The sequence below is a fragment of the Bombyx mori genome, chromosome 10 (genome assembly GCF_030269925.1).
Source record: "Bombyx mori chromosome 10, ASM3026992v2".
Classification (NCBI taxonomy): domain Eukaryota; kingdom Metazoa; phylum Arthropoda; class Insecta; order Lepidoptera; family Bombycidae; genus Bombyx; species Bombyx mori.
The window spans coordinates 7,706,089-7,721,415 of NC_085116.1; the positions used below are offsets into that span (position 1 = coordinate 7,706,089).

Genomic DNA, 15,327 nt, shown 5'->3' on the forward strand with positions numbered 1-15,327 from the left:
TAATAAATTTTATCTTCTATACAAAAAAGGACAGTTATCAATGAAGACAAATTTAATTTAACTTATGTTTTTATTCTCAACAAAAAACTGCAAACAAATTCTTTGGTAAGTATCTACATATCAAAGATAATGCATTTCAATATTACTCCATTTATATACATTAAATAATTTTTAAGGTCAACAGTGGCAGTAAACTAAATCTATCGTTTCTGGAAGCTAAATATCTTGATAAGAACGAAGCCCACAACAGTTGCAGCTGCAACTCCAATACCAGCTTTCCACCAAGATGAGTTCTCTCCAGAAAGACTTGCGAAATGCTTCAAATGTCTAAAAATAATAATACAAATTAAAGATTTATTTGCCGCGATCGGGGGTGATGCAATGATAAAATCAGATGTAATGTAATGAAACAATCTAAACATCTGAAATAGTTTCTCAGGCATGGACTTGTATGAAGCAAATTTTTAATCGGTAATGCTTTGTAGGAATAATGTGCTCGGTTAGTTACGATGGAGAGAGTACTGAACGGTAGAAAGCGACTTGGCTCTACCCCAGGCATCGCACGTCCATCATCTAGAAAATTAAAAAAGAAATCCCTAAATATAAATTAGTATAAAGTAACTACTGACCTGCGTTTGCTGAATAAAATCCAAGCAGCTTGAAAGTGACTGACGAATACAATATTAAAATAACAGTTAACAATAACTACATGGGTACATACGTATATTTCAAATATTTTTCCGCTTATAACTTTATTATATAACAATTTAATTTTTTTAAATCGACTTCTTTTTTCAAATTTTAATTTTTAAACAGTTGTGCTTCGGTTTAAGTTTTGAGATAATAGTTTTACAACTGAATGGACGGCGCCATTCGGATTGCAATATACATAGGCTCCGACAACCACTTAAAATAAAACCAGGTCGGCATTCGAATTCACGATAATCTTTATTGAGCTGTTTGTTCTAAGTCTAGAAATCTTTTCGGAGCCTGTAGTAGTTAGTAAAAAACACGGACATTCAAGTTGAGGAATGAAACAAAGACTACTTACGGAAATGCGGCCATTGTCGCTAATTTAACGAAGACATCGTTTTTATTTTCTTTGATGAAAAAAAAATGAGGCGATAGCAGCTGGTACTTATTGCAAAACATTTCAGGTTGTAGTATATATTCCTGTCTGGCGATTAGTGCGTCTCCTCTTGTACCAACAATAAGGACAGGAATATGACTTTCCGCGAAATATTTCTGGATCGAAAAACATCGGTTTTATTTCAACTTAGAAATAAATATGTTACAGATTAGAATCGTTTAAAAATTGAATAATAAGGCGAAGGAAAACGTCTGACACAGGCTGGTTATAAGCTCTATGGTTGTTTTAATATATTTTTTAATGATTGATGGATTACTGGTGGCCCGGCCAGGAGGGGTGGGATTTGCTAACAGCTGCACCGGCGCCTCCAAAAGAGACCTAACAAGTCAAGAGCAGCTGCTTCGCGAATGAATCTACTACCGGATCGGAATCGTATAAGTGAGAGCTCTAAGAATCCGATGACCTATTCTATTTTCAAATATTGGTATTAGTAAATATATACAGTCAAACCTGGATAAGCGAGAGTTCAAGGGAACACAATCTCATTCTCGCTTATAGAGGTTTCTCACTAACCCGAGTTTCTCGCTAATGCACCCTATGAATTTCATTTCGTGATTTTCCGGATTCAAACGCATTCACTATTTTAAGTTTATCACTTAATGACAGTACATTAATTTTCAGTTTTTGAATGATGCAGAACAGAACTTTCCTTCGCAATTGATTAACGATAAACTGAGTAAATCCGATAAACAGGACGGTACACAGGCACACGTGTCCATTCGAAAAGAATGCGATAAAATAACAACGTTATTGAGTTCCACGAAATAGAATAGGTTCAATATTGACGAAAAACAATACAAAAACAATGGTAGGAAGTGCCATGAAAGTTAAGAATGAGCCATAAAATAGCAGATGTTAAATTTGTAATTTGTTTTGTCTTTTTTTTTTTTTTTTTTTTTTTTTTTTATGATTGAAAGTTTACTGGTGGCCCGAAGGCCTTTCCAGTTTCACCAGGACAGGTGGGCGAGCAAAGGCTCAGCCAAGAGGGGTGGGATTTGCGAACAACTGCCCGAGCGCCTCCGAAGGAGACCTAACAACTCAAGAGCAATTGTTTCGCGAATGAATCTACTACCGGATCGGAATCGCGACCCGCTGAGAAGATCCGGCGAGAAACTCAGCGGGCTGATGCATGGGTTAGGTTGCACGTCGACCTCTTTGTCGAGTTCGACGAGTACGGTTACCGGGGTCCCTAAGCCTGCCCCTAGTATTAGAGCTGAAGGCATCTAATGCAAAGGTTATTGGATCTGATGGATCCGTAAGGACGTGTCTAGGGCGTCGACGGTGACTGGCTCCTGGATGATCAGGATTCGGGGAGTAGTCAGCGGCGGCAACGATAAGGCGATTATCATGACGCATAGCCTTATCGAAGTATCGTTCCGACGCTGACTTCATGTATTTCCGAATTGATTCGAGGCCCAGGTCGTCGTGTAGGTCAACGTTCCTCACGAACCACGGAGCCCCGACAGCTAACCTGCAAAAGCGGGATTGTAGGGATTGGAGGGTGTCTATGTGTGTGCGGGCCGCGTGAGCGAACACCACACTCGCGTAAGTCATGACGGGCCTTATGCAAGTTTTGTAAAGTGTCACCTTGTTCCGAAGGGACATTTTACTCCGCTTACAGATCATGGGGTAGAGTCTACCGAGAATAAACGCGGCACGGTCACGGACTGATTTTATATGCGGGCGGAATGTCATCGATGCATCCAGGGTAACGCCCAGGTACTTGACCTTCCTGGCCCAGGGTATGGGTTGTCTAAAGAGAGTAATCGGGGGTGTGAGATTCCTCCTCCTAATCCGGGAGGAAATCCGTGTGGAGCTTCCCCTCTGAAATAGCACCGCAGTACTTTTCGCTGGGTTGATGTCTATGCGCCATTTTCGGAACCACTGTCCTAGGGCTAGGGCTGCGCTCTGAAGCTTCTTCGCGATTAGGGACTTATTTCTACTAGAATAGTAAACAGTCGTGTCGTCGGCGAATAAAGCTAAATGGGTCGGCGGCGATCGGGGAATATCGTTGACGAATAAGCTAAATAGGAGGGGTGAGAGGACAGAGCCTTGCGGGACTCCAGCTGTGAGAGGTCGTGGGGAGGAGCGGGTTCCCTCGACTCGATATCGAAAAGAGCGGTTCGACAAGAAGTCCCGTATGATGAGCACGAGACTATCCGGCACGCCCATGTTGAATAGTTTGAAAATCAAACCATTGTGCCAGACTTTGTCGAACGCTTTTGCGACGTCGAAGAAGAGAGCTCCCGTGTATAACGGTTTTGGTCGATTAAGCCCCACAAGAATGTGCTCCGTGAGGCGGTGCACCTGTTGAACGCATGAGTGATTTGTACGGAATCCGAATTGTTCATCGATAAGAATGCCCTTGGATGAGACGAAGTCTCTGAGGCGTTTGTAGAGCAGACGCTCATACAGTTTGCCTAGAGACATGAGGAGGCTAATCGGGCGGTAGCTCGTCGGATGATTTTTTGGTTTACCGGGTTTATGTATGCCGATAACGTCCGCTTCTTTCCACACCGCGGGAAAGATACAGTTCGCCATAGCGGCATTGAAAATAGATGCCAACATCACGATGAGTTGGACGGGTAGAAGTTTAATAACGCGGTTGGATATACCGTCGGAACCGGGAGCCTTGCGAGGACGTAGGTCTTTGATCAAGTCTTTAACTTCCATCGGGGTGACGGGTGGTAACGCATCAGAGGGTGGCAAGGAGGCTCTGCGTTCTACCTCACTGTCTACTAATTCTACATGAACAGGGTCCACGGATTGAGTGCTGGGCGTGCACTGGGTTTGCAATGTATCGGCCAGCAGCTCTGCTTTTTCGTCATCATCGAACGCCGCGAGTCGGCCTGAGGGGCCTACGAGGGGGGGCATAGTTACTACCGTATCCGATTTGAGAGTACGAGCTAAGCGGTAGTAAGACCTTTGAGAGGGCGCGAGTCCTTCTAAGAAATCAGACCATCTGGCATCTCGGACTTCGGTGATGCGAGACTTTACGTCGCGTTGTAGGGCACGCATTCGAATACGATTTTCCGCGGTAGGATACCTATCGTACGCACGGATCGAGGCGTTCTTAGCTCTAAGGAGTTCCCTAATATCGTCGGGCAATTTGAAGCGGTGAAGGAAGTCCTCCGCTACAACTTGCTTCGATGACCTATCTAATGTCGAGGTGATGTGTGACGTTACGATGTCTATGGCTTCAGCGGTATCCTGAGGAGACGGGATAGAGTCCGGACTAAACGGAAGCGATGGTGGATCAGATTCAGCCAGGCTGATGCCCAGCGTGTGCCAATCCACCACAGTCCTCGTGACGGGAACGGAATCGGGAGCGCGACCGAGCTTCATAACGACGGGACGGTGGTCTGAATCTAACTCTGAAACTACTTCGATCGAGTGTAAGCGCAGAGTTACGTTTTTTAATAACGCTATGTCGAGTATATCCGGGCGATGCGCGATATTTAGCGGGTAGTGAGTCGGGGTTAGCGGAGCGACGATATCGAAGGCGAGATCATCGACTAACGCGTCAAGCCGCCTGCCATTCGGGGTTGTGGTGTGTGAGTTCCACCTGATGTGTTTACAATTTAGGTCGCCCGCCAGAATGACAGAGCTCCCCATACCGAGCAGCGCCTCGATATCACTGCTTAGAACGATCTTATCCGGTGGGGTGGTTTTGTCATTTATTCCTCCTAAATAATATAAATAAATAAAGCTCAACTGTCGCTTATAGAGGTATAGATAAGTAGCAGTCTCGCTTACGGAGGTCCACGAGGGAAAAACGACTCTCTCTTACAGAGGTTTCTGTTTCTCGCTCATAGAGGTTTTGGGAGCTTAAAATGACGGGTCCTGGCTATTACTCTCACTTATAGAGTTTTCTCACTTATCCAGTTCTCACTTACCCAGGTTTGACTGTATATTGTTAGTACATACCTATATCTGTACTCTATACTAATATATAAATCTAAAGTGGTTTTTACGGATGTTCCGTTATAACTACTGAACCATGCATCCAATTGACTTAAAACTTGGTGTCCATGTAGAAAATACATGTACTTAATGGATAGGCTAATATTTATATGAGTGTTGGACTCCCTACACCAGTTGCGGGGGCGTTAATGATGAGAATCTTTGTAAGGGTGAGAAATAATAATGTTCATTTTAAAAGCCCAGCGAAGCGGACGGGTACAGCTATTATTTTCATAAACGGGAATGCATCTAGTAATGCCTTTGCACGTGCACATGATCATGGTTGTGATATGTGACAAGGTACTTTGTAGATATTCCAGAGTTGGGAGTTTTTTTTTAGATAAATGAAGCGTTCATGGTCAATATTTTATATTCTATATGAAATAATAAAAAATTAGAACTGGCATGCAATCGAAAAAAATTAATTATTTAATATTTATCAAATAGTTAAAATTTCCTTGAAGAATTTAAAATTTAAATTAGAAAACGGAATAACATAATAATATGCCATAAAGTGAAAAACGGTTACAACATTTGTATATGTTATTATTAATGTATTTAGCCGTTGATTGTTTTTTAAAATTCCCTGGGAAATGTTAAACAGTGAAATTGATGTTCTAATATGAATGCAAAAAAAAATTGTACTTACAATATAAATCCTAGCAATGTATTCGAACGAACGACTGGCTCCAACGTCGTACACGAGGCACGCCACGTCGCAGTTGACTTCATGCGGCTGTAAAGGATCCGACACTCGAGTTATGGGTATTTCCTTCAATACCAGATATTTCTCTTGTCCGTAAACTAATACTGTGTTAATGCAACAATTATCTGTGTTATTGCCATCTCCCCGTTCATTTGCGTGTGCTTTTATTTTCTGTAAATTATATAATAAATTTATTACACATTTACAACGATATAATTCTACAAAAAAAAAAACTGTGACTGTGCGCGTGCAACTTGGTGCACGTGAATAAAGTGAAACTTCTTTTTCGATGTTATTGTGGTTTTCCTTATTTTTCATCCTTAAATCAGATTACTCTTGTAATAGGGAATTCTGTGTATAAGAGACGTGACATCTTCAACATTCATATTATACATCTTTTAAATTAATAAACATATATATGTATATATATATATACTTTTTTTTTAAATACTTCATTAAAATATTGGACGCTACTCGTTGCTAACGCTCGCGCTGGCCTGTAACAGGTATACTACGCGCATGCGTTCAAGTTCTTCGTCGAATCCGTCGCTTGCGACGAAGGCCCCTACGAGCGAATTAACCCATAGACACAGACCACTGAGTTTCTCGCCGAATCTTCTCAGTGGATCGCGTTTCCGATCCGGTGGTAGATTTTGCGAAGCACTGCTCTTGCTAGGGCCAGGGTTAGCAACACTCCGCCTTGAACCCCGTGAGCTCACCTACATGTTAGGGCGAAGCTGAAATAGCCTCTTAAGGCATATCAGCATAGGTAGGGAAAAAAAAGCGTTCGACTGCCACGCATTCACTCTCGCTCTATCTCTTTCTAATATGGTAGCGTTAAACGTTTAACGCAACCTTGTTGGAAGTCGCATTAGAAGTTTCACTTCAATAATTCTACAAAAATAGAACATGAAAAACTGAATGTATTCACTAATATCTACCTTATGTCCTATTCCGAGAAAGCTTCTACAAATCGACGTCTTCCCACATGACCGGGGACCTATAACGTGACACTGATAGACATTACGACTAGACTGTTTCTTCGCTATGTCGATTTTCTTCTCGCGTGTTACTGGAAAAAAACTTAAGCTTTAGAAGTTTTTTTTTATTATTTATTTTATTTTATCACTGTTTAATTTTTATTATTATCATCGTTTATTTATTATCAGTTTTTCAAAAACCATTATACCGTTTTGTCGGGTCGTCGCGTCCCCTTACAGAGGTGCGGGACAGGCCTCGGGGATCCCCCTCTGCTTAGGCTTTTTAATCTCCCTGCCTATCGAGGCAGGGGTGATGCACTGCGGGTTTGAGATGTGCAGGTTTGGTTTAGTTTGGGTTGGATGTTGCTGCATCTACTTCTTCTCTTCTCTTCTCTTCTTCGGGGCGGTTGTTTCTCTCCTCTCCTTTTTTTCTTTCTTTTTTCCTTTTTACATTTTTTCTTATCTTAACCTAACTTACTAACTTAATTCCGCTCCTGCACTCCTTGGAATACCGGGGCAGCGCGCGCCGTCACAAACCATTACACAGATTTGAATATGTTTTTATTGTTTTATATGGGCAGATGCTCAGCTGGGATTAAGAGGTTTCCGGAGCACATGGTGCGATACAACATGTATGTATGTGCAATACGACATTGAGAAAAGAAACTTACTATGTATTGCTAATTTTTGTGACTCGTTCTCAAGAAAATTAAATCCAAGATACGCTAAATATGCACTAGTGTTCTGTAAGTCCAGTAACGTCATGAGTGTCCATCGGCACATCCAACCTTGAAGTGTTAAGTAGCCCTGAAATTTATTAACATATATATTCTTCTTGTCACTAACAAATGGCCAGAGTCGCGCTTGTTCATAATAAATATTGTATGTTTTTGCAGCAAAATCGTCATACGCGAGTTCCAGTTTGAAGGGAGGATCAACACACTGAAAGTTTATGGTCGGATTTTGTCGGTGGGTCGCGATTTCGATCCGGTAGTAATCCGCGAAGCAAAAAATAAAAAAAATAAATTAAATAACATAGTAAATCTAACTCTAATTACTTACCTTTTCATTCGTCGGTACAGTGTACCTCAAATTGTGCCAGGGTATTCTCGGACAACAGGAAAATACATTTTTTAATTCTGTCGGATTTAGCATGCCGTCTTTATCTTTGTCGTATTTTTCAAATAATTGCGTCAAAAACTGTTGTCCTTTGTACGATAATTCGGTGGTACATCCGACAGGTACTTTTATACTGTAATATTTGTGTAGTTCATTTTAATTTGTAATTATCAACATGTCGTACGAAATCTCTAAGGTTGAACATAGTAATCTAATTTAATTCCATTGTAACCATACCCCCTCCCGACTAGGCGCGTCAATACCCCCGCCCCCGCCGTTCGCCCAATCACGATGTTCGACCAGCCCATACCGTGGGCCCCGAAGGTCAAATATTTAGGCGTCACCCTCGACAGTAGGATGACATTCCGCCCCCACATCAAGACGGTACGCGACCGTGCCGCCTTCATTCTAGGACGTCTCTACCCGATGATATGTAGGCGAAGTAAAATGTCCCTTAGAAATAAGGTGACACTCTACAAAACTTGCATACGCCCCGTCATGACCTATGCAAGTGTAGTGTTCGCTCAAGCGGCCCGCATACACTTAAAATCATTCCAAGTCATTCAATCCCGTTTTTGCAGGATAGCCGTCGGAGCCCCGTGGTTCGTCAGGAACGTCGACCTCCATGACGACCTGGACTTAGAGTCCACCAGTAAGTATATGCAGTCGGCGTCAATGCGCCACTTCGATAAAGCGGCACGACACGAGAACCCTCTCATCGTGGCCGCCGGTAACTACATTCCCGATCCTGCGGACAGAATGGAAAGCAGTCGACGTCGCCCAAAACACGTCATCTCGGATCCTCCCGATCCACTAACGGTGCTTCTAGGTACTTCAAGCACCGGTCACCGTTCTCGTCGAACCCGTCGCTTGCGACGAAGGGCTCGACGAGTAAATTAACTCCCAGACACAGCCCACTGAGTTTCTCGCCGGATCTTCTCAGTGGGTCGCGTTTCCGATCCGGTGGTAGATTCTGCGAAGCACGGCTCTTGCTAGGGTTCGTGTTAGCAACGTCATCAGGTTTGAGCCCCGTGAGCTCACCTACAAAAGTTAGGGTTACGCTGACATAGCCTCTCAAGGCTCTCAGCTTAGGTAGGAAAAAAAAAAAAGTAACCATAGTTCGCGTAATGAAGAAGATTCCTATTATTGAGATTATTAAGATTCCTCGGTATTATTCATTTTTTGCTCGCCTATTTGGCAAGTAGAAGAAGTACAGCGTCAACGATGATGGCACCATTCGGGGTCACCCGCCACGACTAGACTCGCTTCGGAATTTTGTCGGTTTTTTTGTACTAATCAAAGGCGCTCACACGCAAACGGTATATTGCGCAGAAAGCCATAAAATGCGTTTAATTGACAAATGACATTGTTTTTCGAAATTTATTTCTTTATTAAATTTTACGCACAAGGATCCAGTGGCGGACTTAATGTCGAAGACATTGTCTACTAGACAACCAAAGGTGGAGTCGTATTGTGGACTAACTGTGATATGAAACTCCATTTAAAAAACATAAGACCTAAGAACAACATGTCAGGTCTTTAATAATAAGAAGAAATGGCCTATATAAAGAAAATATTTCACATGGAAGGCCAATTCAGAGATGTCAGAGTTTAAAATGTTAAGCACAATAATTTATAAGCTGGGGTGTATGTTATTAATAATAAGTAATCATTAAGAATTAATTTCATTGTAAAGTTAGTGTTCGTCTTCGTATATTATCAGAATCTAGAGACTAAGAGAGATCAGGAACCAGACTAAATTGTAACTTGGTCAGTTTGCAAGCTACATAATAATGTAGTAAGCATATCTCAATAACTCTTCCATATTATATTCACCTGTTTGAAATTCGTTGATATTTTATCAATACATTAATGAGAAAAATAACAGATAAAAGTAAAAACAAGAGAATATCTAAAAAACCCAAAAAAAGAAAATATAATTTTTCACTTCATTTTGATCTCAATTAATAAAGTGTATTTTAGTGTATTTGATTTTAATAATGTATGTCACATTACAATGTAATTCAGCTGGGTAATTACTGAATAGTATTTAAAAAGATTAGATTGTTTTACCTTGCATACAAATAGCTGGGTGTCAATTCTAGACTTTCATCATAACCAAATTTTCTTAAAACTGTCCAAGTTGTCTCATTTCTGCCCCTTTGTATAAATAAACAATGTAAAAAAATAAAGCCCTTTATTGTTATACAATCATTTTCAATTCCACCAGCGACATTTTGAGCAATCACTGACTTTACTTCATCTAAAACCTAAAATAAGAAATAATTTTTTCACTAAAATACATACAATCAACAATAAATATGCAAAAATAGTCAAACTATCATTTATAAAAATAATCTTATTTTCATAGTAAGGGTAAAAACGTAATTACCTGTAATTGCAAAGGCGAATCGAAACACTTTTTTTGAAATATTGTCACTTCATAATCATCAAGTAAGCCATCACCATCCAAATCACATATTTTAAATATCCTAGATAATGCTTTTTTGCACTTTTCCGTTAACTGTAAAGCAAAATATGAATTATATATTAAGTATAATAAAATTTGTTTCTTTTTTAAACTACTTAAAAAAATCTTTACTTTTTTGTTTAGCTTTCAATATTTTAGCACTGATCACGGCACTTGTACTTTTGTAACCAGAGACCGTAAATACTATTTGTGGACATGTGTTAAGTTCATAATACAAATACACTTAATACATTAGGAAAATTCTTACTTTACTGCTTTGAATTTAGTACCATAACTCAATAATAATTGATGCTGCAGTTGTCTAATTGCCCATTTGTTCTCTGTTATAGTATTACATTCATCGTAACTTACTTCTTGTTCTTCTATGGAATAAATAGGATTGATGGGATGCAGAACTGCCTTTTGTGCATTGTAAAACATTTCGGATACATTTATTAGAGATTTCGCAGAACATTCTATACATCTGTCCACCTCTGGATATTCTTCTGCTATATCCCATATATTCTGAAATTATTTTAATAACACAATTATTATTAAATATTGAAAAAAACAAATGTAGAATAATGTAGTGTAATTGTATTGTAATAATACATAGAAAAAATATTCACATACATCAATCACTGAGTAATCAATCAAATCAATCTTATTTCCGACGAGAATAACAGGCTTTCTATAATCTTCTGGGCAATTATCTCTTACAAATGGTAACCAGTAGGTGGCTATTTTATTTAAAGTCTCTTGTCTATCCACTGAAAATACTATGCATATTACATGTGCCCTTTCTATCTCTTCAGCAACTTGTTCCAAAGATTGTTCAGGAACTGTAAACAGTAAAAATTCATTTTTATTTAATTGCTATTAAGTTTTTCCTTTAGTTGGGGTTTAATCTATCCAAAATTTTTTATAGATTTTAAAGTCTATTATTTCATATGATAGTCAGACAGCCCCTATCTTCTTGATCGCAACACTTCTAAAAAAATACTCTAACAAAATCATTTAATTTAAAATCCTATCTAAAAAAAATTTGTTTAAGTACATAATATACATATTTAGTAGTCACATAATTAAACATAGAACATTAGGTACTCTAAAACTACACTTAACTTTGGAAATTATCTAAATTTTTTTATGGTAATAAAATTGGACAATGTTTTCTATAGAACTAAATTTAAATTATCAGATAAAAGTTACAAATAATTAAAATACATTTTTGTGAAATACTTTTATCTTATTTTTTACTGGTGGATCGTGTTTATGATTTGTCTGGGCGATTACATTGGCTAAAATCACAGCCACAAACCCAAAAAACAAACAAACTGAAGTGTTAGCATAACAAACAGATAACAAAATTGTAGCTATAAAATTTATTCTGACTTACTACAAATATCAATAATATTGGTTGGAACTTGTTCTGGCGTTACATCAGCAGGTATAGTTATTTCTTCAGCTTTTGGAGGCACATGTTCTGTAAATTCTTCAGTCACTAACGATAAAATAAGTGATGTTTTACCAACTCCTGGCTCGCCTAGAAGAAGTATACGTACGGTTCGAGGTACAGTTTCATAAACCATTTTGTAGTTTTATACTTGAGACATCTTATGTCTATTATTTATTTAGTTAAGCTGTTGTGAAGACAATCATTTTAGCAAGAAAACGTATTTAAATTATTAAAATCCAGATTAGGTGTTATGAAAAAATAAAAAACGTTGAAAACTATGTACACAACCCTATCACTCCGATTTAGATTCTTACATAGATAATAAATAATAATGGCATAGATTATACAAAATTAAACTAGGTTTACTTAATTTATCGGGATTCACTCATGCTCACTCACTCATTTTAATCTTCATTAAGGGTATTAGGAATTTTATCTGTAGGAAAGATTGAAGTCACTTGAAATAGAGGAAAATATATTTTTGATGACATCTAAGCCTTATGAACTTATGGACTATATGAAGCGAAATTTTTACCGTTAAAGAAATCAACAATGCCAGAAGCATAGACATGAAGTAATAATCTCAAAACTTCCTCATTCTTTATGAAATATACAGTCAAAAAAACCCAGAATCTAAATTTCTCCGTATATATTTAGAAATATATAAATCATCCGTGAAGAATAACGATGATCGGAACAACTCTCTCGTATAAAAATTCTAATGGGAGAATACGGTCAAGCCGCGTGCCAGAAATAGTAGTAGACTCATCATAGGCACAAACTGTTCTCAACAAGTCTTAATCAGGCGTAAAAAGACGGTTTTCCGAAATCCCAGTATTTTCAGAATATATTAATAAATTCACTTAACAAATAACTTCATCTTAATAAGTTCATGACGATTCCGCTAACTTTTCCAACAGTAACAGTTTTAATCAACGATTCCCTGTATCATCAGATTGAACTCAAATATTAAGTATATTATCTATGGAATAGACAAGGCTGGATGGGCTTAGATCCCCTTGCCTTTCGTAATAAGGAAAAATTGTACAAAAAAAAAATCTATGGATTAAAAAAATATGATGAGAGTGAAATTTTACGATGCGCGCGCACCGTGATACAAAATTAACAGAATGAAGTTGCCCACTAAATCGCTCATTACAATACGACCGACGTAACTTGGCGAGTCTGAATATAGCCGCAGGTGAACTTTCGGAAATGTTTTTTTTTTTCTTTTTTTTTTTCCTACCTAAGCTGGTTGCCTTGAGAGGCTATTCCAGCGTAACCTTAACTAGTAGGTGAGCTCACGGGGCTCAAACCTGACGACGTTGCTAACACGAACCCTTGCAAGAGCCGTGCTTCGCAGAATCTACCACCGGATCGGAAACGCGATCCACTGAGAAGATCCGGCGAGAAACTCAGTGGGCTGTGTCTGAGGGTTAATTTGCTCGTCGAGCCCTTCGTCGCAAGCGACGGGTTCGACGAGAACGGTGACCGGTGCTTGAAGTACCTAAAAGCACCGTTAGTGGATCGGAAGGATCCAAATTACGTGTTTTGGGCGACGTCGACTGCTTTCCATTCTTTCCGCAGGATCGGGAATGTAGTTACCGGCGGCCACGATGAGAGGGTTCTCGTGTCGTGCCGCTTTGTCGAAGTGATCCGAACCGTTTTTTTTTTTTCCTGCCTAATCTGGTAGCCTGGAGCGGCTATTCCAGCGTAACCGTGGCTAGTAGGTGAGCTCACGGGGCTCAAACCTGACAACGATGATAACACGAACCCTAGCAAGAGCCGTGCTTCGCGGAATCTACCACCGGATCGGAAACGCGACCCACTGAGAAGATCCGGCGAGAAACTCAGTGGGCTGTGTCTGAGGGTTAATTTGCTCGTCGAGCCCTTCGTCGCAAGCGACGGGTTCGACGAGAACGGTGACCGGTGCTTGAAGTACCTAAAAGCACCGTTAGTGGATCGGAAGGATCCAAAATGACGTGTTTTGGGCGACGTCGACTGCTTTCCATTCTTTCCGCAGGATCGGGAATGTAGTTACCGGCGGCCACGATGAGAGGGTTCTCGTGTCGTGCCGCTTTGTCGAAGTGATCCGAACCGTTTTTTTTTTTCCTGCCTAATCTGGTAGCCTGGAGCGGCTATTCCAGCGTAACCGTGGCTAGTAGGTGAGCTCACGGGGCTCAAACCTGACAACGATGATAACACGAACCCTAGCAAGAGCCGTGCTTCGCGGAATCTACCACCGGATCGGAAACGCGACCCACTGAGAAGATCCGGCGAGAGTGGGCTGTGTTTGAGAGTTATGTCCGAACCGTTTTTTTTTTTTTTTTTATGATTGAGAGATTACTGGTGGCCCGAAGGCCTTTCCAGTTTCACCAGGACAGGTGGGCGAGCAAAGGCTCAGCCAGGAGGGGTGGGATTTGCTAACAGCTGCCCGAGCGCCTCCGAAGGAGACCTAACAACTCAAGAGCAATTGCTTCGCGAATGAATCTACTACCGGATCGGAATCGCGACCCGCTGAGAAGATCCGGTGAGAAGCTCAGCGGGCTGATGCATGGGCTAGGTTGCACGTCGACCTCTTTGTCGAGTTCGACGAGTACGGTTACTGGGGTCCCTAAGCCTGCTCCTAGTATTAGAGCTGAAGGCATCTAATGCAAAGGTTATTGGATCTGATGGATCCGTAAGGACGTGTCTAGGGCGTCGACGGTGACTGGCTCCTGCATGATCAGGATTCGGTGAGTAGTCAGCGGCGGCAACGATAAGGCGATTATCATGACGCATATCCTTATCGAAGTACCGTTCCGACGCTGACTTCATGTATTTCTGGATTGATTCAAGGCCCAGGTCGTCGTGTATTGTCCGAACCGTACCGAGAATTACCGAATTTATACGATGTCAAGAAAAGGGATGTCCAATATGCGTGTTTGAGGATGTTCTTTAATAAAAATAAAGTTTAACTTCTTACGCGCGTACATAAGTACACGCACCCTTTTTTTTTTGTTTATTTAGAGTTTCTTCAGGTTTAAGCGCCTTATTCACGATCCATCACGACTGTACGTCAGCTCAAGGCCGCAATTAATAATAATTATCGACGTACGTCAAGCCTATTCATGATCCTTTTGCATCGTGCATCGTGCATGGCCTTGGCGGGACGTACAGCAAGATGGATCGTGAATAAGGCGCTTTAAATAGGTAATCGGTGGTTTATTAACTGTCTATTATCTGTGAAAGTGCATAAATGTGGGAAAATGAAACAAAGCTGCTGAACGTAACTTCTCGGGATCCTCGAAAATCCACTGAAAAAGTCTCAGTAAATGACCACCGTTTTACTGAGATTATATTTCATCCCATATCACCTCATCTCATTTTATTTCGTTTTAATTTCATTTCATTTCATGCCATGTTTTATATTAATCGACTTTATTTCATTTCATAATATTATTTTTCATTTACCTAAAAAAACTTTTCATTAAAATTAAA

General features: G+C 40.1%; 1 protein-coding gene across 1 annotated transcript; it reads right to left on the reverse strand.

The window, feature by feature from the left end:
- Nucleotides 1–51: 51 nt before the first annotated feature.
- Nucleotides 52–12,170, reverse strand: LOC101746359 (mitochondrial Rho GTPase). The gene is made up of 11 exons (XM_038013436.2): nt 11,788–12,170; nt 11,022–11,230; nt 10,761–10,913; nt 10,311–10,442; nt 9,992–10,188; nt 7,862–8,051; nt 7,471–7,606; nt 6,761–6,891; nt 5,763–5,990; nt 1,052–1,245; nt 52–327 (listed from the first exon to the last, which is right to left on the reverse strand). Exons 1-11 carry the CDS (start codon nt 11,978–11,980, stop codon nt 201–203), a joined length of 1,890 nt encoding a protein of 629 aa, XP_037869364.1. The 5' UTR covers nt 11,981–12,170; the 3' UTR covers nt 52–200.
- Nucleotides 12,171–15,327: the final 3,157 nt, after the last annotated feature.